Raw genomic sequence first — 23,896 nt, forward strand, 5'->3', positions numbered from 1 at the left:
ACCGTGAACACACACCCGGAGCAGTGGGCAGCCATTTATGCTGCGGCGCCCAGGCAGCAGTTGGGGTTCGGTGCCTTGCTCAAGGGCACCTCAGTCGTGGTATTGAAGGTGGAAGAGAGCGCTGTACATTCACTCCCCCCACCTACAATCCCTGCCGGTACGAGACTCGAACCCACAACCTTGGGTTACGAGTCCGACTCTCTAACCATTAGGCCACGACTTCCCCAAAAGGTGCTAATATACACTCACAATGTGATATACTACTACCAAAAAAATTATAATCCTAACCTTTAACTCCATACCGAAATCCCAGATAGCCAGACAATGAAAATATAAATAAATAAATATAAAAATGATTTGTGTTTGGGACGCTGTGAGCATGGAGACTCTAGTGTAGACCGTAAGTTTGAAAACGTTTAGCTTGAATGTTTAATATGACTAAACAGTGCTCATAAACGGCTGCGGAGGCAGTGTTCTCAAGTGAAGCGAGCTGAGGCTTGGACCCGGAAACAGTGCTTCTTGTGTCACCACTTAACAACCGAATAGCCTTATTATTTTGCAAATTAGGCTCATTTTGAGAACAATGTGCTTCTTGTTGAAAAAAACAGCATATGCTGGTTAAGTATGTTTTGATGCTGGTTTATGCTGGTCCTTTTGGGAGCTTAAAACCAGCTAAAGGACAAGCATAAACCAGCATTGGACCAGCATAAACCAGCAAAGGACCAGCTTAAACCAGCAAAAGGACAAGCATAAACCAGCATTGGACCAGCATAAACCAGCATTGGACCAGCATAAACCAGCAAAGGACCAGCTTAAACCAGCATGGGACCAGCATAAACCAGCATTGGACCAGCTTAAACCAGCATTGGACCAGCATAAACCAGCAAAGGACCAGCTTAAACCAGCAAAAGGACCAGCTTAAACCAGCAAAAGGACCAGCTTAAACCAGCAAAAGGACCAGCTTAAACAAGCAAAGAACCATCTTAAACCAGCAAAGGGACCAGCATAAACCAGCATCCCAGCGTCAAAACATACCTAACCAGCATATGCTGGTTTTTTCAACAGGGAAGACGGTCAAGTTGGTCTCACAGCCTGGTCAAGCTGATGTTTAGCTGGTTAGATCAGTCTGAACAGAAGTGGTCAAATCCCCTCAAAAACCAGCCTGCTTAAACCAGCTATGACTAGACTTAAACACCAGCCAACCAGCTTAGGCTGGTTTCAGCCGTTTTTCAGCAGGGATGGTAATGCTACGCTTATTTTGAACACAGATTTTGGATAATACTGCAGTAAATACACATGATAGTAAAGTGTTGTTCTTTGAAGCTCATGAGTACCATGTAAAAATCTTGGTATATGAATATGGCAGTCATTTAGTGCTATGGTAAATATGCAAAACTCTAACCAAAAATGGTTCTTCCACAATTTTGTAAGTGATTGAAACATTTAATTAGAAATAGCTGGAGGAAAAAAAAAAAATAATAATATATATATATATATATATATATATAACAAGTTCTATGATAATACATTGGAATATGAATAAATGGAATGGTAATTTCCTTTAATTTATTTGATGTAATTTCCCTATTTGTTCAGATATCCTTTATACCAGCTTGGTAACCCACAGCTGAGAATATTCCGGCCCACCTTCAACCTGACCCTGGTCAGACCCGGCAAAGAACAGCCACCTGATACAGTACAGTATCGCATTCCTATGGAGTAAGTATTTAATGTCATTTACATCAATCAAACCAATTGTGTCACTGTTAAGTTGAAAGTTTACAATGATGTAGTTGTATTATTTTCCGCTAGGTGGCAGACAAATCCCACAAATCTATTTCGTCTTGGCCTTGTAAATTGCAGAGTGGGAATCTTATTGCGCATGATGATCACAAAGAATTAAAGCATCTTAAGTGATGCTTAACTATAATTGCAGACCGGTTAGATGCAACACAGCATTTCGTAACAAAACCCGGGATGACGTTTCCGTGTGCGGTTGCATGGCTGATGATGCCTCGGAGCTCCCTTGCCTCTCTCAAGATTTGTTTACAGCTCTTTCACCTACTTAAAATCCGACATCTCGTTCCTTTATTGATGACGTTTGTTAAACGTCACTAAAAATACAGCCGTAATTATTGCATTGCTGCGGTGTAATACGAAACAGGCAGTCAGACTGTTAATAACGGGTCTAATCGGAGTCCACGCAAGAAAAGAGGACAAAGTCTGCTTTGTCTTCTGGAGAACCTCAGGGCGTACATCTAAAGCAGTGACGGTGGAGCCTTGTTCCTCAGTTATTATTCCGCCAGTATGTGTTCCAAACCGCACACGTTTGTAATCGGGCTATATGTTATCACATGCACAAGTGCTCAGAGGAAGCTTTTTTTTTTTTACCTGCTTTTACTCCTTTGTTTTTACAAACTGTTTTGTGATTTTAAGTGTCTCAATCTGCACCGGGCATCCTTGTCACCTGCATCTAAACATTTTGTGCCTGTGCAATCAAAGGAAGAGGTGTTTTGGAACCACTGCCGCCTTATTGGACATCAAGAACTGTTTTGTCTCCTCCGGAGCTGCGTTTGACACAGTCCCATCGCAAATAGTATGAAAGTAGACAAAGCAACAGAGGTATCATTTAAACATCCCCCTCTTCACTTTCTACTTTTCAAAGATACCCTTCATTTTGGCAAAGAGTTGTTTTGCTTGAAACCAACCTGGTTTGCATAGTGATTATCAGGGTCAAAGAATTTCAAAGCACTTGTTTTTGTGAAAGAGGGCCTCTTTACAAAGTGTTTGTACTTGCAGGATTTGTTTAACCTCGTTTATTTACCATCCTATGTGCCTTTTAAGTATTTGATCCATCATCAACATCTTTCATCTTTTTATTTGCTTTCTTTTTTGAATAATTTCATTTTAATGATCTTTTCTTAGTTCATTAAAGCTATTTGTCCACTCTCTTGCCGCCTTTATAGTCCCACTGGTGTGAATGTAACCTAGAGGTCACCGGCTAACAAAAGAGCCCCCTTTTTTTGGGGATTTCCTCAAAATTTGGAGTGTTTTGTCCCTCTGCTTCTGAGTCACCTACTTGGAAAGCCTTTGAAATGGGTGGTGTGAGTGCACATGTTTAGAGATGAGCGTGGACTGTTTATGTGTGAAGGGTGGGGCGCAACTCGCAGTAGAGAGGATTGAACAACAAGGAGGTCTCTATCTTTATAAGACGTCAGCGCTTACAAAAGATAAGCCACACAGGCGCAAGGCACTGTTTACATCTGCTGAAGGTCATGACCGTGTTGCCCAGTGCTTCATTTAATTGATTCTATGAAGTGGAACTGAGAAGCATTGTCCAAACAGATTTACAGTATAATTTAAGTGATTATTAAAATTGCAATTAAATGACTTGTCACTCTTCACTGTTTTGTCTTCATGTATGGGATTCCCATTTGTTTTTGTTTTGCTTGTTTGTTTTGTTTTTGGGCCAAACCTCTCTGACCTATTTTTTTTTATACTTAATATTTCAATAATTCAACAACACTATATTGATTTATTTAAATGTTATAATGAAAGTAAATAAACAATTTTAAACTAAAAACAATATTACGATTTAATCAATTATTACAAACCCCCTGCAGTTCCCTCATTAACCCACAGGGGTTTGCGAACCCCAGTTTGGGAAACCCTGCTCTGTATGATAGATGAAGTGGAAAATTATACAAAATTATCATCGAAAATATGATAGGAATATGTTGTAGGCCAAACTCAGACCTCGATTTCCCACATTAAACAGCAATTTAAAACGCTTAACACTTTTGTTTTTCTGCCTTCCAAGTAGACATGTGCCGATTACCGGTTTCAAGGTATACCGCGATTTGAAAATGTCATGGTTTCAAAACCGCTAATATTTTCCGTTATACCGTTCCTGCGGTATGTGCTGTTTTTCATGTCTCCTCAAAGACTGAAAGTGTAGGAATCCCTCAGGTTGAGTGCAGTGTAGAGAGTAACACGACCCTCCTCCTCCTGTTGGTGCGAGCGAGCGGTCACCCTGACGTTTTTTGTCTTATTGCAAGCAACTCGTCTCTGTTCTGGACTTGCACAAACTGCGTTGCAATGCAATCGTTTTCCAAAATGTCATTTATGTGAAAATATGAAGTCTATAAACAGCCGTTAACACAGGCCAGAGATGCTGAAGACAGACGCACAGAGAAAAATACTGTAGCAGGCAGATCACTCACTGTTCATGATGCATGAACTATTGGAAGAAAATCCTCAATATTGATTTGGGGGTTTATATGAATGTGTTTCTGAGGGGAACTGACTGTCTTCAGAAAGGTTTACGTGGTATTTTCTTTTCATCTCGTCTCTGTATAGTTCATATTATAGCAGTGTTTCAGCAGTGCTGCTGTGTTTACAGCGGTAACCAAGGAATCGCCGTATCTGGTGTTCCAGAAGCGCCTCCTGCTGTCAGAGAGTGAATCTGCGTCTCATTCAGAGCTCCTGCTGTTTGTTTCATTCAGGCATGTAGTATAAGTTCACAAAGCTTGTCAGAACATTGTTTTTGCTTCAAATTGGGTTATTATTAAATCAAATTATGTATATGAAATTATATAACGAAATTATATGTATATGAATTATATAACTAAAATTAAATAACTGGAATTACAGATTTTTGGCAGAACTGTCGAGGTCACCAGGAGGCCGGAACTGAAAAAAAGATTTAGATGTCAATCTTTATTCTTCTTTTTAGGAAACAAATCAAAGAAAAAATAAACAAATTCTACTGTTCCTAATATTCTATATGTTGCTCGAAAACAAAATATGTTGTGTTCAGCGGAAATTATTTATATTTTTTTTACCCAGTCGTTTAAAAATAACAAATTTTAGAGCTGTAATGACAATACCGTGAAACAGTGATATTTTTGCTTAAGGTTATCATACCGTCAAAATCTCATACTGGCCCATGGCTACTTCCAAGGTAAAGTGTCAAACATGTGGCCTAGTGAATGCATTTTCCAGACGCATTGAGCTCATGTGGGGTCGAGTCCAGTCAGTTTGTTTTGCTCCTCTGACCTAAGCTATTTACTATTATTTACTATTTACTTAATATTTCAACAACAATTTTTTACACAATTTAACAAAATATTAAATCTTTTTAATACGTGTTTCAATTAGATATAATTTTTATTAGAAGTGTTTTTATTTTTAAATAATGTTTCAATTATACAATATTATGAATTAATCAATTATGTTTTCATCAACCCCCAGAGGTTTGCAAACCCTTTTATTTTTGCAATATTTTGTCACTCTTCACTATTTTGTCTTTGATAGATGAAGTGGAAAATGTGATTAAAATTATCAAGGAAAGAAAAAAAAAAATGGAACATGTTGCAGGCCAAATTCGACCCTGCATTTCCCATCTGAGCACCAAGTCTCAATGTGATGGTTTTTCTGCCTTCGTAGGTGAGGTCGTAGAGATGTGGCCTAGTGATCTTTATTAATTTTCCAGACACATTGAGCTGTGCTGCTCATGTGGGATTGAGTCCAGTCAGTTTGCTTTGTCCCTTTTGACCGAAAATGTTTTATTCTGTTACAACTTAAATATTTCAATAATTTTAAACCTTTTACACAAATGTAACAAAATATTAAATATTTTAGTAAGTGTTTTATCCTGAATATTTTCATTTTTTAAATTATTTAATTATACAATGTTATGATTCATCAACTGACAAACCCCCAGGGGTTCACGGACCCCAGTTTGGAAAACCCTTTAATTTTTGCATTATTTTGTATATATTTAACAGATGACGTGGAAAATGTCAGTAAATTATCAAGGAAAGAAAGAAAATAGCATTGGAATATGTTGCAGGTCAAACTCAAACCAGCATTTCCCAAGTGAGCACAAAGGCTCAATGTGATGGTTTTACTGCTTTACTAGATGAAGTCTCAAAAATGTGGTCTAGTGGTTTTAAAGGGTTAGTTCACCCAAAAAGGAAAATTAGCCCATACATTACTCACCCTCAAGTCATCCTAGGTGTATATGACTTTCTTCTTTCAGACGAATCCAGTCGGAGTTATATTAAAAATTGTATTTGATCTTTCAAGCTGTTTAATGGCACTTAGCGGGCGTTGCATGCATCAGTCCAAAAGAAGTTAAATAAAAAGCGCCCGTCCATTCTCCGGGGGGTGAAAAAAGGCCTCCTGTAGCGAATCAATGCGATTTTGTAAGAAAAATATCCATATTCAAAACGTAATAATCACTTTAATGTAGCTTGCGTCAACAGTCCTACACGGAAGCAGTTCCGGGCGGATGACGTATGAGGTCGGCTTTCCGCATGCGCCGCTCAGAAGTGACGAACGCGTAGAGATCAAATCAAAACAACGGTCACTTATTAGAAGTACAAAATGAGGATTTGTAAAGAAGAATGTCGGAGGATTTCGATATGAGCCAAGAGGAGACTGGTTTTCCTTTGCTAAAGTAAGGAAACTTTGCTTCCTTTGCTCCTGTTAACAAACGTTGGTTTTCACAAGACTCACCGGCACATGCGCAACGCTGCCCTCATACCTCATCAGCCCGGAACTGCTTCTGTGTACAACTGTTGGCGCAAGCTACATTAAAGTGATTATTACGTTTTGAATATGGATTTTGAATAACGCATTGATTCGCTACATGAGGCCTTTATTCACCCCCCAGAGCCATGTGAGACACTTTTTTTTTTAATGGATGGGCGTTTTATTTAACTTCTTTTGGAATGAAGCACTGCAACACCTGCTGAGTGCCATTAAACAGCTTGAAATATCAAAGACCATTTTTTTTATATAACTCCAACTGGATTCGTCTGAAAGAAGAAAGTCATATACACCTAGGATGACTTGAGGGTGAGTAATTTATGGGCTAATTTAAATTTTTGGGTGAACTAACCCTTTAATGCATTTTCCAGACACATTGAGCTGTGCTGCTCATGTGGGGTCGATTCCACTCCACATCCATTCCCAATCCTCCATAAAAAGCCTAAAAAGAGACTGACAGAAAATTAGATCTTGTCATTTAACTCATACATTACCATCAGATGCTCCAGCTCTATACAGCACTAGACGTGGATGGGGAAGCAAAGGTCCTTCCTGTTGGCAGAACTGTCGAGGTCACCAGGAGGCCGGAACTGAAAAAGATCTCACCTTCTCCACTCCAAGATCTCAAGAAGCACTTGGGTCTGCTAACTATTCGTCTCACTGTGGCTCAAGTGCTCTGCTCTCTAGGAATCGTCTCACTCTCTCACTTTCAGACAAACGCGCTTGTACGCATCTCCTCTCTCACATAAATTACGTGGCCAAAACTCCACTCCACTTCATTGAAATCTGAGCATCACACTCTGGTGCTGACTCGGAAAGATGTGCGTACAATACTCTTTCCGAACGAGCATCTGTTTGTTGGGTTTCTTGGAATCTTGGAAACTTACAAAAGAAAAAAAAATTACATGGACTGACTTGTGAACAAACATCCTTGTTTTTCAAATCAGTTCATTAGTTCATTACCGTTAGCTCCGGCATCATATTTTCTGAATGGTTCTCGTTGGGTTTTCAGTAACTGAAAACATAATGATACAATTTTGTTTTGTTTGTTCATGAAAGCATGTCACAAAAGGCATTTTACGTCATTTCAGTCCTCGAAAAACAGAATTTAAACGTGGGGTTCTCAGCCTTAGGGTCTCCAGAGATGCAGATGAACGTAATTTGCCTCCTGTGAGATTCTAAAGCGTTCATCTTTAATTTTGTAATGTAGGTGGGTGGGATGGGGTTGTGGGGTCACAAGAATTTTGGAACTTAAAAGATGGATTGTGGACCAAAAAAAGGTTGGGAATCTCTGTATTAAATGCTTCCATATGACATGAATCTTAAGGTCTTACTTCAATACGCCATAGATTCTCATATTTTGTTCTCTTACTCCATGGCAACTCTGAACCTCTATCCGTTTCAATTTTCTTCAAGAATGACCAAGTTTGATGTCAGAAATTATCTAGAGAAGATCTACAGCGTTCCTGTTGCAGCTGTACGCACAAGGATCCAGTACTGTGAGTATGCCATTATATTTGATCTAGAGTGATTAATTACAAATTTTAAAGCAGGTTTTTGCAGTTTGTTTTTATTAAAACATTTTATTACAAGACAAAATTTAAATATATATTTTATCCTATTTACTGTATATGTAAACAGTTTCATGTATGCCATTTCTCGGCTGATGTTTTAAAACGTGTAAAACTATCTGTGATTATGTGATTATGATTTTGTTTGCTAAATTAGAAGTTTTTTGCATTTTTTTATTATTAAATTATGTTTGCGTTTCTGTTGGTAAATCGGTAATACCAATTTAAATAACACAGCTTTATTTGAAAAAGAAACATTACGGTGTTAAACTTCCAGTTGCATCAAGTGTCAGATCTTTTTAGTATCTTGTGCTCTAATAGTTGCATTTTTAAGATGAATTGATTAGAAATAATCTCTTTCTAGATTAGAAAGAGTGTCAAGGCCTCTCCATTCTGGTCCATTCCAGTACATTCCGCTGTTTTTGTATGCGAGATGCATACATATGCATGTCTTGTGAGCCCCCCTTCACTCTTTTGCACCTCTGCTCACTCTGTTTTGTGGTCGACTTGCCTAACAACGCAAGCCAAACTCAGCTGACATTAGCAGTGCCATCAACTGGCCTGAACTTTATGAAGCACTTATACAACAACTCGCCAATGTTCTATGTTTATCACTTGTGTTTGCGCTCCTGGGGTGGTCGGTCACCTAGATAGGGGTAGTATGAGTGTTAGTCAGTGAGAATGATCAATACTGACAAGATGTTTTGGAGATACTTGACAGCCGAGCGGGAGTTTGAATTTTATGTATAAACATATGGCTAATTCAGGGAACTGTGTTTTGCGGAATTCAGACCAAGTGGGAGACACTAAGGGGAGGGAAGGACAGGGAAGTGAAGGAAAAAGTGGTTCGTGTGATTCCACTCACAGCTGCTTATCTCGCCATCCATGGCTGTAGCGTTCCAGTCGACAGTTGTCCTAGGATGCCCTGCCCTGTTTATTTCTTCACAAAGTTTGCCAGAAGTGTTACACAACCGTTTAAAAAAAAAAGTATTGTCATTATTATAGGAGTAATTCACCCAAACCAGAAACTTTCGTCATTTAGTTATTCACTATCATGCCATTACAAACCTGTAGGCTCAACACAAAAGGATAATTTTTAAAAAATCTTCACACAGCTCTTTTTCATACAATGACAGTTCATAATGAATCACATCTGTAAGGTGCCAAAAATAACCAAAAAAACCTCAAAAGGTCCTGAACCCACATTACAGCTTTGTGCGAGAATCACATTGAAATATAAAGATTCAGAAGAATCTTCAAAAGAAAATGTATGTTGTTGGTCGTACTTCAATATGTTTTATTTATTTATTTAGACCTTGTCATTTTTTTTTAATCGAAATGTGATAATCCTCTACCTGTAAAACATCAGACTTTTGGCAAAGCATGTCATGCTTCTCCAATCATTTTGTCTGAATAAACTCCACCCCTTCTTACAATAGAGTGCATTAGTCCCTGCCCCTTTTTTCAGCTGCATCTTTTTCCATTTATTTTTCACATATGGATTTTAAAAACGTCTTTGTTTAAAGCTCTATAAGCCATGAACCAAGCCAACCAGCTATGATGTTAATCACAATAGTACAAACTTTGTATTGAAGCAAAAAGGACAATGAAAATGACAAAAACACAAAGGTACAAGACCTTGTACTTAACAGCTCTGAGTCCAGTGTTGGGCAGTAATGCATTACTTAGTAAGGCGTTACTGTAATTGGATTACTTTTTTAGTAACGGCGTAATTTAACGCGTTATAATTTTCAAAATAGTAATTAGAGTATAGTTACAAGCCGATGTCTATACGTTATTACCGCGTTACATTGCTGACAGAATGCAGTGATTTATAATCTAGATTGTAAAAAGGGTGAAGCTCACACACTGTCGAGTCAAGTGCCAGTGGATTAGAGACCTGCTCTCCCGTGAGACCCGACGCAACAGCGGGACAAGACTTGATAGGCGAGTGCAGAGACTCGTGTGTGTGCGGAATGCGGGAGACTAAAATTATTCACGGGACTCCCGCACAATAGAAATATCTAAACATAAAATATCTGAAACAAATAAATTGTTATTCATCTATTGCAAAAAAGCAACATGAACTAATATAAACGATTAACAGGTGCAAGCGAATGCAGAGTTTCTATTTAGGCTATAACACGTGTTTGCAGCGTTGAGCAATTCAGTGCTGAAATTTGCGTGCTCACGATTCCTCTCATTATAACACGAATTGTAGACGTTATGAGAGATTCATTATGCATATATTTATAGTGTTATAACAGAGATTTGTGAGATTGTGATGAACTGAGATGTGTTTTAGAGATTATAAATGCAGCGCTCTTTGCTTGCATTCTGCCAAACCAAACCATGCACGCAGCAGCCGCTTGCTTTAGTTAAAAATAACAGTGTTCTGTGAATGTTGATGCTTTAATAACAAATATTTATCGGGAGCGTGTATGCTGGGATTTCATAAATTTCATGGAGAAAAATGTAATGTAACTTGTAATGTAACTAATTACTAATTGCTTTTGAAATAAAGTAATCAGAACAGTAACGTGATTACTTTTAAAAGGAGTAATCAGTAATCAGTAATTTGATTACATTTTCAGAGTAACTTGCCCAACACTGTCAGAGTCAAAGATCTAAAATCCTTTGAACCTTGGTGAATGACAGAAATGTAAAACTATCCATTTAAAGTTGTTGATTGTACATAGAAACAATATATTTTAAAGGTTGTTTTTTTTTTTGTGCAAAATATGCACATACTGTATATTTTATATTACATAACTTGTAGTTCTTCATTGGAGTGGGGTGGAGCTCTGCGCTTGTTTAGCACAATTTGCTTGCTGCGTCTCTCTGATTATTATTGTAGTTTGGTGATGTAGTTTTTCACCAGGGACTCAGCTGTTAAACTTTTTTTATGATTGTTTAAAACATCAGTTGAATAATGCAAACTGATAGCTTCAGCATTGTTAAAAATCCTATGGAGAAAATGAATGCCGTTTTTACTTCCAGAACCAGACTATTGTGCTCTATAGACTGCAAGCTCGCATTCAGATCTGTCTCCATCCAACCAACAACCAATGGATAGAAACATTCAAGATGTTTAGGCATAATCGGTTTTGAGCTTTTTCTTTTCAGTGAACTGGTTGATCTGGTTGGCAAACCGGGCAAACAGTTCATTCACAAATCTAAGTTCTGAACTCAGTGACTCAATGATCTGTTCGCAGTTCTCAAGTTAACAGTTTACTGTGGGGAAGATGATCAGTGAATAGAATTTAGGTCTGTTCCTCACAAAAATATCCAAAATATTGTATGACTTCAGAAAACATTGAATATAGTACTTGGGTTGTATCGACCACTTATAATGGTGCTTTTAGGATTTTTTTTTTTTAGCTTAACAGCTGTGGCCACTTTGAGCTGTCATGGTATGGAAAAGATTTGCATACACTTTTTTTTTATTTTTTTTTATCTAGTTTTCCATATAAAAAAAATAGGCCATATGGGTTTGGAACAACATGAGTGTGACTAAATTGCATAATTTAAAAAATGGAACTATTCCTTTAAAGCATAAAGGTTACGGCAATATAACATAAACAATAATGCCTAAGGGTAAGTAAATAATGCTGGGGCTATTACAGGCTTTACCGTCTGGTTAACGCAGAGGGAACCACTTTTACGAGCTGCCAGTTGGGTTTACGCCACTGGTAGTTTTCCGTGTGGTTTCCACACCAACGCTGGAGAGGGCAATAAGAAAAGTGGCCATTTTTACAGCCACAACGTAAAGGCAGAAAAAAATGCGGAACACCCATTAGGTGAAATAGACCACGTCAGGGAAGGTGTCCCGCTCTGCGTCATGGGCTCCACTCCACTGAAGGTTTAAAGGATGTGGAGAAAAGGGGGGCGCGGGTGGAACCCCCGGCCTCAAGGCGTCTATTCTTTTTCCTACTGAATATTTTGGAAGGGGTTTCTATAACTACCCCTCAGGCCTGGGATTTGTAACATAATAGTAGCCAGCCAACACACAACCTCAAAAGAGAGCTTGATTGAATATTTATTTATACTATATAATGCTTGGTGGGAGTACGGGAATGGAAAAAGGGTTCGCATACATGAACAAAAGCGCTTCTCACCTATTTTGTGGGTTGACCGTTCATTTGACCCTAAATGGAGGGAGTGTTTGTGTGTTTAGGGTTTCCTTGTACTAGTAAAGGAAGACTGCCAATCCTGTTTAAGAAAACTCATCACACAGGTCATCATTTAAACTTTTCTGTTGAGCAGGTTTTAAAGGGTTAGTTCATACAAAACTGAAAATTAGCCCATAAATTACTCGCCCTCAATGCATCCTAGCTGTATATGACTTTCTTCTTTCAGACGAATCCAGTCAGTGTTATATTAAAAATTGTCTTTGATCTTCCAAGCTGTTTAATGGCACGCAGCGGGTGTTGCAGTGCATTAGTCCAAAAGAAGTGAAATAAAAATGGTCTCACACGGCTCCGGGGGGTGAACAAAATCCTCCTGTAGCGAATCGATACGTTTTTGTAAGAAAAATAATCATATTTAAAATGTAATTATCAATTTAATCTAGCTTGCGCTCACTGTTGTAAACGGAAGCAGTTCCGGGCGGATGACGTATAAGGTTGGCTTTCCGCATGCGCCGCTCCGAAGTGACGAACGCGGAGAGATCAAAACAAAACAACGGTCATGAATTAGAAGTACAAAACGAGGATTTGAAAAGAAGAATGTCGGAGGATTTCGATATAAGCCAAGAGGAGACTGGGTTTCCTTTGCTAAAGTAAGGAAACTTTGCTTCCTTTGCTCCTGTTAACAAACGTTGGTTTTCACAAGACTCACTGGCACATGCGCAATGCTGACCTCATACCTCATCAGCCCGGAACTGCTTCCAGTGTACAACTGTTTGCGCAAGCTACATTACAGTGATTATCAAGTTTTGAATATACTGTAGATATTTTTCTTACAAAAATACATCGATTCGCTACAGGAGGCCTTTGTTCACCCCCCGGAGCCATGTGAGACTTTTTTTATGGATGGGCGCTTTTTATTTCACTCCTTTTGGACTGAAGCAATGCAACACCCGCCGAGTGGCATTAAACGGCTTGAAAGATCAAATAATTTTTTTTTAATATAACTCCAACTGGATTCGTCTGAAAGAAGAAAGTCATATACATACTGGTAATGTATAGCCTGAATGCACTGTAAGTCGCTTTGGATAAAAGCGTCTGCTAAATGCATAATTCATAATTTAATAATAATTTATTATTAATTACAGTGGGGCAAAAAAGTATTTAGTCAGCCACCAATTGTGCAAGTTCTCCCACTTAAAAAGATGAGAGAGGCCTGTAATTTTCATCATAGGTATACCTCAACTATGAGAGACAAAATGAGAAAAGAAAATCCAGAAAATCACATTGTAGGATTTTTAAAGAATTAATTGGTAAATTCCTCTGTAAAATAAGTATTTGGTCACCTACAAACAAGCAAGATTGAATTTAATTTGTGTATTTATTGGTCTTTTTTGGAGCTAAGTAGACATGGTCACTATGAACTTGTAGTATGAAAAACTATACATTTAAACTTTCTGACTGAATGAAGCAAATGTCATGCTGTAAAGATATTTTAATGTAAAACATGTTTTTAATGATTTAATCTTTTTATTCTTGTTTTTTGGAAGTGATTTGGTTCAGATGTACTTCTTGACTTCTTTTTCTGGGTTCTTGTGAATATTACCCAGCAGGCTTTGTGCAATTACATCATGGCTAGCTGGGAAAAGGTTAACATGCATTCCACGGTTAACATGACTGAAAACATGGGCTTCTTAACAGATAACCCCAACCCCCTGTTACCCTAAAATACATATTGGGTATCTAAGATATTCTGCAAAAAATAACAATCTTCTTTGAAGGTGTAATTCTGTCAATGTAAATATACCCAGCTGCAACACAGTTGGAGAGGTGATTTTTATATCACCTGAGGTCTTACTATAATTATAAAAATTTGTTACATTTATATAGCGCTATTCTGGGTACTGAAAGTGCTTTACATGCTAGGGGGGAATCTCTTCAACCACCACTAGTCAGCATTACTCAGATATTACTGGTTGATTTGTTAGTTGTTAAACACATTGATAGTATTTGCTTTGTTGCAGTATGCTTTATTTTTTAGACATGTAAAAACAAGTAGTTTTCATTAACTGTGTATCTGCAATTTGTGCCTCCTCTAGTGCCACCAAACATAATTGTTTACTAAACACATAATTTCTAAATGAAATTCAAAATAAGTGTTATATTACGGTATTGAGAATGAGCAATTGTAAATTAATAATAATTACAATAATCTTTTAGCTAAATATTCATCACCTCCTTTTTTCTTCTATCAAGGTACAAACAAGAAACGAAACCACTCAAACCAGCGAGTGAAGAGGCCAGATTACAAAGTGGCATACGTTCAACTGGTGAGTGTTATTCTGTTGAGGCCTAGATTAGAAAGTGCCTGACATTCATTGTTAAAGTCCCTGTGTGTACCTGTGGTCTCTTCTGTCCATCTTGATTTTCAGAAAATGCCCCCAACATTAGCACAGGACCATTTAAATTCCCTTTTTAAGACTTTATTGATTATGGGTGCTTGGGTCAGATGGATTGTTTTAGTTGAAGTTATTGAACAAAACGAGAAATGGGATGCTTGGGTATTTAAGCCCTGCATTTTTGTTTCTTTGTTTTGAGGGCCCATCACAGCTTATATTCCCTTAAAAAAAAACCAAGGCACAGGTACTCTTTGATGCGAAACCTCACCTTATTGTGTTCGACTCCCTGAGTCCCATCGCTGCTTGTTTAGTTTCTGTCTCTCCCACATATTCGCCCCTGCCCTCCTGAGAAAGGCGGCAGTTTGGGTTCTGGCTTTGGCCAAGAAGGCAAGAGGTCGTCTTTGGTTACATGCCAGACTTTGTGCAGGAATTATAGTACAAAGTTCTCAGAGAGCTATGGTTATTATCATGGGCGGATGGGAGAGTTGTTTCTTGGGGCATCAGAACGTTAGCATTGGTCGCGATCCAGTGGCAAATCGCGCTGCTGGGTTCACACCTGTTTTGGGGCAGAGCCCTGGGCTGTTGATACCGACCGTGTTTGAAGTATGCTGGCATGAAAATACCTTAATCTGATCTCCGTTGATTCATTTGTGAAAGCTGCTTTTGTTTCTTTACGGTTTTTAGTTTTCAAGAGAAGCATTGGATTGTTTGCTCTCTTTTTTTCAGCCATCAATCAAAGCAGGGATAAATAATTAAACTTGTCAAAACAGAGCGGCTTGTAATGGGATACACAAGCAAAACACAAATTAATATTTAAAGGTGAACTTCCGCTTGACAAGAGTTGAATGACTTCCTGTGTGGCTTTGCGCCATCTATTTAACCTTCTCATAAACCCAGTTAGGGACTTGGATCCAGAGAATTACTGCATCCTGTTCCTAACATTTGTCGTCTTTCAAATGCAGTGCCATATTTGCTTAAACATTTCTGGAGAGAACTACGTCCTTGTTGTCCAATCTTTCAGAAAGTCATGCTTATTTATGTGTGAATAACATGCAAGCTAAAAAATCTCAGACCGCGGCGAAAAACACTGATATGAAACCACATTTCCGGCTTCTTTCTTCTCCTCCAGCAGGTCTGCAAAAAAACACTGCCCAAGAAAAGCCCTCCTTTCTTTTCAGTGGTGGGTAAAAACAAGATTGTTCCTAATTGACACCACATGTGGGAGAGTGTTCTGTGGTTGGATACCCTCAACAGTTCCCCCCGCCAGCCCTTCCCCCCCAACGCACTATATCAGCTAATATTCCAGAGGCAATACGGTGAGGAACGCTCTCTACGACTCCGAACCCCCCAGATTTTACAAACTCCAGGCTTGTTGAAAAAGCCGTCTGTTAGTACGGTTCCTTGATGGCCACTCTCTCATCAGACCTCCCCACGGTGGGGAGGAGTGCGGGAGGAGAGAGAGTTAATCAAGGAGGAGGAGGGGGTTACAGATGGAGTCGACACATGAAGCAAGGTGAGCGAGGGCACCATGGAGCCGTGCCAGAACAGGGAGGTCCAGACAGGGGTCAGGGAAATCTTAAGCAACATAAAATCTTGAGACAATATCAAGGTTTTACGTACGACTGCTTTGCAAGTAACGCTCTAGTTAAATGAAATGATATCCTGTGCTTCCCTTTGCAAGGCTGTGACCTGTTCGGTCCTGGTATAAAGGTTCTGTTTGTTGATGTTGCGTCTGCAGTTTCCCGAGCTGGCTGGCGTAATGCACATAGCACATGTTATTGTATAGACGCTCCCTATCAGAATCACTTACCCCCTACACTGAATTTCACTGATCTGTAATGTTGTATAATTGCCATTTTGCTTAACTATATACCTCATTGAAACAGATTTTGGGGAAACACTCCAGCTTGCCCACTTGTCCATAACAACTGTTTATATTGCCCCCCTACCACCCTGCTTTTTCCACAAGGGTCTTGTTGCAGGCATCAGTATTTGGCAAGACAAGGCAACTGTTGTTGGTACTAATGGATGTTTGTTGTTGTTTGAAAGCTTGTTGCCGAGTCGTTGTTTTTTGGGGCTGTGTTTCGGTCTGGATCAGCTGGTAGCCAGGCTACCTTTCAGATCAGATCGCAATGTTCCACCTGAACTTGTGAGCACACACTGCTCAATTACCACTCAACGAAACCAAGTGAAACTCAACCATGCTAAGACATGCTATTATTTTTCTATTCAAATGGGTTCCTTCCTGTTACACACATCTCCCCCACTGATTGCCATGCACAAATTAACACCCTTTCCGTTTTTGCTGTTTTAAATCGATGGCTTGTGAAAGTTCACATTGTGATCTTATCAACACTAGATGGCAACGTTTGGCTTCAGTGGTGCTGAATGAATGTAGGGCCCTACAACATTGCTGTCATGTATTCCTTGCAGTTCAGAGTACTGTAAGCCAAAGTAATTCACGTGTTGCATGCCTTCGAACACTTTTGAAATATTAATTTCACAAGCATTGAGAGAGTTAAGTTTAGAATTGTAAAATAGAAAAGGAATTAGGTAAGTTTGTCATTTAGAAAAAGTACTCACTAAGTTATTGTATAATAGAATAGATAGGTACAAGGTAAGTGTATCATTTAAAAAGACACAAGTTAGGTTTATTGTTGCACTGTAGAATAGCAAAGGCACAAGGTAAGTTTGTGTTTTAGAAATTCTATTGTAAATTTGTCATTTAGAAAATGTACGAGGTAAATTTGTAATTAAGAAAAGGTATGAGGCACATTTATAATTGAATTTTGCAGAACAGAAAAGTTACGAGGTAAGTTCATCAATTAGAAAAGGTACAAGGCCAGCAGACGTGAGCAAAGGAGGTGATATTGAAGCCCTGCCTCCACCTCCACTCCACGTCCTTTATGAGCTGTATTTCTTGCATTTCCCTCAAGTCACTCTCATTTAGTATTACTACAAACACTCATTGTCACGAAACACCATTCTTTTTCCGCCCCATTACTGTTTTATCAGTCTCCCGATGTCCAGGCACCACCCAGCTTTATTTCTGTATCATTTTCAAAATAAATTACACAGAAACTAGCAATGCTTTTCCTGTTATGGTACCACCTCAATTTTCCTGCTTCTGTCTCGGTCTCTCACTATTCCTTTCCCCCTCTCTTTTCTTTTGTGTGTTTTGAACACTGGAGATTGACGGAGAGGTTCAGGACCCTACATGCAAAAGTAAGGGGTTATCTTTGATTGCTGTTGACAGGGTCCAATATCCTGGGGAACCAAAAAATAGCCAGGACTTGGGCAAGTCTGAACAAGTCGACCGGTCACAACTGTCATCACTGCAAACATGGAACGAGTGACTCAGTGGCTTAAAATTACATGAAGGCTTATACTGCTCTGAATGGAGACTTTGCCACCCCTTTAGACTGACCGCTTGGCTTGACCGTAATGATTTAACAAGCCAGACTGTGTGCCAGCCGATTGTCTACGCCCGTGTGTACGAGAAACAGTTCCCCAGTTGCAGTGGAAACCTGCTTCTGTTTTACAGTAATGGGTACAAAAACATCTGGCTTATGGCTGTCCTCATCGAGGAAATATAATATGCTTTGTTTAACTTTTCCCTCCACACACTTTTCCCTGGTGTTGAGGATTCATTAGAGTGGTTTTGGGAACAAAGGCTCTGGACCCCCACACATGTTTGGCAAGGCAGCTGTGTCTTGGCATGGGGAATGCATTGCATGAATCATGTTCTCTACTGCTGTGGCCAGTCAGGTTTTGACAGCTGGGTCACTATACCCATGCCCGAAGGAAGCGTTTATGCACAAACGCTGGTCCTCTTCTGGGAGGCAGTCAAGGCGTCCGAGTGAAGCAGAGCAGACAGACAGACTGGCACGGGCCCAGATAGGCCTCAGATGGGCCAAATCCTTGGTTCTCTCTGAAACGCTTTACATTAGCACTATTGGTCTGTGCTGTTTTTCACAGAGGGTGCAACAAATTCGGATACAAAGACTGACCAGTGCTTTTGGTGTAATAAACTTGCCTCATTCGTGTAATTCCATACCTGTTGTAGTAGTCAACTTTTTTTGTGCTTATGTTACATTTACAAATTTGGCAGATGGTTTTATCCAAAGTGGCTTACATTCAAAGTAAAAATTATTATTTTTTTGCTTCATGGGTTCCCTGGGAATCAAACCCATGATTTTTATTGTTTCTTGAGATCAAATATGAAATGCTACAATAGTCCCATTGTCTATAGTGTTTTTACACATTTTTGGATTGTACATAGGCTGCATTCCACTTAAACACAATCATACTTTTATATAAACAAACCCATCTACATAGCATTTTGTTGGTCACTGTGGTTTAAAGTTTGCACCAAATTTGTGAGTATATTGAGATGGAGTAGAGGTCATGCACTCATTGAGAACATCCGGCTCCTCCCTTGTGGTCAAGTCTGGAAGTTTTCCATTTGTTTGTCCCAACCTGGGTCCTCGCTACTGAGACTAGCCTTGGAATTCCTGTCTAACCATAGAGCTGCCCTGAATTACCACTTTGATTTGTAAGAACCATTAAAGCTACAAATCATCTCTTTATCAGGAGCCTGTCCCCACTATTCCACCATCGTTGTGACTTTTGGCTCAATTCAGGCTCATTTTTTGGTATGGTGTGTGTCAAGGCCAAGAGACATGAGGTGTCTCGGGGCAGCCAAATATCTGGTTAGTGAGTATCGGTTGTCAGTTAAGACTGTGGACTCAGAGGAAGTAGCAGTGTGGCCCACCCAGTGAGCCTGGCAGAGGGAGCTGTTTACAAGCATTTCCCTGCATTTCCTGCTCTCCTGTCTGGTAATGAACTTGTTAATAGACTTCCAACATTATGCAAACATGCCCTCATCATTAAAAGTCCTGAAAATGTGGTCACATACAAAGAATGTCTCAGATTTATACGTTTTGTTTGGCTTTAACTCCTTGGTGCAAAATAAATAAAAATTGTGATCGTTCCATTCTTGCAGCAGTGATTGGCCAAGGGGAAATAGAGATAAGCATGAGAAGAAAAATGAATGTCTCTGAGGAGATATCGGCAAACACCCAGGTCTTGATCCCACTCCCACTGGAGGGTTTTGCTAGTACATTTAAATAGTACAACCTTTTAATTTATACTCCCAAACCAGTTCATTCTGTATTCTTCTGGTACTTGCATTTTTTTTCTGAAGACAGCATGTTAATTATTTTTTCCCCCTCATCTATGGGAATATAAAGAGCATCGGACACATTTAAATTGGAGCTTCTGCTTCTGTCTAATAGTTTAGCCATCGTCATAGAGCAAACAGTGATAAGGCAGCAACTAAAGGGGAGAGGGTGGTGCTTTATGTACGGAAACCCCATCTACTGCTAATCCTTTCAGACTGGCCCAAGTCATGCCAGTTGTTCCTGTTTGACTGATCGTGGAAGTGATTGTGGGATGTGAGTCACTAGAGTTCACCAAGAATGCTAGTGTTAGGGCGGTTACTGATTTGTGGTGACTGCAGACTCTATTCATTGAAACTAACTCTAATAATCTTTAAAGGTGGGCTAGTAAATGCTATATAAATCAGACTTAAGGTGAAGTCTGTGATTTCTGACACTAGTATCACCAAACAGAATTGCCAAAATAAGGACTGTTTCCTGAACACTCCCCCCGATGGGACCAAACTCTCTTTGTGATTTTAAAACGTAAGACAGTACCCAGATTTGAAGACTACAGTAAGATTTAACTTCTACTGTTAATAAGATTTTGGTAGGCTACTATTAGATGGATAGCCTAAATGTCCTAATTCAGATGGGCTACCTGTTTTTTTAATGGAATATCAAAAATGGTATATTTTTTAAATGTAATTGTTGGTACATTTTACCAGTTTTTACCATACTTTCAAAACAAAAATTAAAATAGGAAAAATATGCAATATGAAAATAATTGAAGACAAAATGTGTTTTACTGAGGAAAAAACAAGATTTGTTTTTTAAAAAGCCTTTTTCCAAAAGGTACATCTGGAAAAAGGGGGGTTGTCTTATAATCAGGGTCGTCTTATATTCGAGCCAATACGGTATGTGCCCCCTTTATGAAATATCTTGAGACCAAAAGCAATAATACATATTCACAAACCATTATGAACCAATGTATTTAAATGAAACATTAATGCATTGTTTCCTGTTCTTTTCTTTTACGTTTTTGACATTTACAGTTTTTTCAGTCATTAACTCCTAATATAATTAGAAACTTCTCTTGCTCACAAGGGCTCAGAATGCATGTCTATCCCTCATGTAAAGCCACTGAATGTACAGTTTATGGTGTAAGTTCAGGGCCTGACTTATAGAGGGGTGGAGGAGGGGGAGAGTCGGTTAGTCTAACAGGAACAGATGTTGGGTTGAACCCAACAACAACATTTTTGTTCCATGCTTTAGTCTTCCTTATTTGGATTATTTTACGCACAGGAGTGGGGGGGGGGGGGGGGTAAAAAAAGAAATTCAAAGGGGAAATTTTTTGTTCCATGCTTTAGTCTTCCTTATTTGGATTATTTTACGCACAGGAGTGGGGGGGGGGGCATGTCAAATAAGACATGTCAATGCGTAATTGATGCATCCAGCACTTTCTGGATAATGTATTACATGCTATTCCTAATGACTACTTTTATTACATAATAAACATGAATATGTAGTGCTGCGTTTAAATTTGAAATAGTAATATTAATACTGTTCGTTTAAATCAAACTGCGGAAGTGTTTGCCATAGCCTGAGACAAGAGTTTGTACACATTATGTATAAACATTAGTGCTAGCCAACAATAAGGCACCTGTTTAAGGTACATTAATGTTTCGGTGGACAGTCATGTGGTGACTTGTTTTTGTTAATCAGCCTCTCTGTCAGGGCTTCCAAACTTTTCAACTCCACTCTTGGATTGTCATGCGAACGGGTCCCCCTGCCGGTCTTTAGTCATAGTGGGGGTTTTTTTCAAGTAAAGTTTACTACAGGTGAAGGAACAAACATTTTTTTTGGCATCCATTTTAGTACTCCGTTACTAAGGTCCTGTTTTTAATAGGTTTGGTTCTTGTACTTTCACTTGGCTGGACTCCGTGTTTATAGTGTTTTGCATTCCTAGATGGTAGGGTTGGAGCACCACTGCTGAGCCTTGGAGGCCAAGCTGTTGATTTTAAGTGTTTCACTTGTTTTTTTTCCCCCTCCTTTTTTATTCCACTATTCTTTGGTCATTTTACTCACTTAAAAGTTACTGCATTTGTTACAAAGAACAGGCCAAAATATTAGATCATCCCAGCAGAAGCATTTGTTTCAGAAAGGCACTGCTTTTCATTAACTGTTAACTCACTGCAGTCCCTGTTTCCTCCTGCTGTTGCCACACCTTGTTTTATCTTTGGAACAATATTGATGGTCTCTGGTATGGAGACGTACCAGCAGCACTAGCACATTGTCTCTCTGTATGCACAAGGCATATTCCCCCTTCCTGTCTGTCAAAAAAATTGACAATGTTTTAGAAGGGCCAGACCCCTGAGATATGGTGATCTATTTATTTCTGCAAGTTTTTCAGAGTCAGCATTTGAGAGTAGATCTCCGGTAAAGGGCACTGTGTTCTGTCCAGTGAAGTGAAATTGATGAACAATTTTTGTCAGTAAGATTAAGCATTAAAGATTGTACAAGTGTAGATATTTATTACTTTTAGGAGGAAGCATAATGCATTCTTCAAAACTACTGTTCCACAAAAATTAAATGGAACAACATGGATGACAAAGTTGATGACAGACAGACAGACAATCTTTAAACCTTTAACAATTCCTGCTTTTCTTACAGGCTCAGCAGCAAACCTTCCAGTTCCCAGATATCTTTCCTGAGAAGGATAAGAAGTACGAGGCGGGCTCTGTTGAGGAGATGCAGGAGAAGTTCATGGAGGATGAGCATCAGAGGCAGAAATCAGATCCCAGAAGAGGAGGAGTTACTGAATGGTTTGGCCTCTAGACAGAAAAGTGTTGAATGAAGAATGACTTCAGAGAGACAACCGCTGAATGAAGAATGTGGTGTATTGTAGATTATGTATTTGCACAGGAAGAGCCATTTACAGTGATCTGACCAGCATCCATAGAGGGCCATTTGCAGTGATCTGATCTGACACGATGGAAAGACCAATTGCCTGAGAGAAGGCTTGGAAATCCTTTACTCTATTAGAATCATGTGCTCTGTCAAAGAACGCTGATGTCTACATAGCATAAGATCAATCCTGACCATCTGCCATGTCATGAAAGTCTTTCAGGTTATGTTCTCCTCCCACAGGTCTCAGAAACTTGCTCAAGCAAATGTCTTCCTTGCGAAGTCCTTGAGCATACATGTTTCCTTTTCTTTAAAGTTCCTCCAAATTTTTTTTCTTTTGCCCTCGCTGATCTTCAAGTTCATGAACTACTTGCGGTAAAATGGTCAATCTAATAAAGCGACTCTCCAGTTCTTCGTGCAAAATCATACTCTTAATGTTGTTCCTGAAAGCTCTTTTAAAAAAAGAACTGCATACTTCATTTCCAATAAAACAGTACAGCATGTCTTGTTTTGTGTTTTCTTCAACTTTGTTGGCTCTAGAGTTAGCTATTCCCCACAGATGTGTTGGATAACCGCTTGCCAGCTCTCATACCAGAGCAGCTTACTTCACCCAGCCAACCTGGTGTTCGCCAGGGAGAATATCAATATTGATAACATTTGCCCACTGTTTTGTGCTTGTACTCAAGTACCCCCTGCATTGCAATAAAGCAATTTGATTTAATACAAAAAATACCTTGTAATGGACCAGCTGGACAACAAAGAACGAACCCTTAATTTTTTTCCAGTATCCTCATTGCTTGAATGAATGAGGAGAGCCTACGTTATATTCGGGAAGTCTCCTTGTGGTTGCCAAGGTTGGCCCCCTTCATCCCTCCCCTCGACAACCCAATCAACTCCCCTTCTCTTGCCCAAACCTTATAAAAGCATTGAGAAACAATGCTTTTAACTGAGCTTTACAAAAACCTGGCACAGATTTCCTGATTTGTTGACATAATGTTCCCAACACACTGATATTGACCATAATGTTCTGGATTCGGGAAGACTTGGATCCTTGATCTCAGACCAGCAGTAATAAGAGTTATATGGTTGCTTTCCAGGATTATTGCTTTGTTTTAAAATGATGCTCCCCTACTAGTGATAAAAACAAAATGTGACCTCAGAATTTTTAGGAGGTAAGG

At 39.1% G+C, this 23,896-nt stretch overlaps 1 protein-coding gene across 1 annotated transcript in view; it reads left to right on the forward strand.

Annotated features, from left to right (window-relative positions):
* Positions 1-23,221, forward strand: part of LOC107572752 (39S ribosomal protein L23, mitochondrial-like) — a 33,912-nt gene extending 10,691 nt beyond the window's left edge. The window contains exons 2-5 of the mRNA XM_016259187.1: positions 1,597-1,719; positions 7,972-8,054; positions 14,510-14,583; positions 22,485-23,221. Coding sequence (XP_016114673.1) covers positions 1,597-1,719; positions 7,972-8,054; positions 14,510-14,583; positions 22,485-22,649 — 445 coding nt within the window. The 3' untranslated portion in view covers positions 22,650-23,221. The remainder of the gene's footprint in view (positions 1-1,596; positions 1,720-7,971; positions 8,055-14,509; positions 14,584-22,484) is intronic.
* The last annotated feature ends 675 nt before the right edge of the window (positions 23,222-23,896 follow it).

This window comes from Sinocyclocheilus grahami, unplaced genomic scaffold (assembly GCF_001515645.1).
Source record: "Sinocyclocheilus grahami isolate Dianchi unplaced genomic scaffold, SAMN03320097.WGS_v1.1 scaffold1809.1, whole genome shotgun sequence".
Lineage (NCBI taxonomy): Eukaryota > Metazoa > Chordata > Actinopteri > Cypriniformes > Cyprinidae > Sinocyclocheilus > Sinocyclocheilus grahami.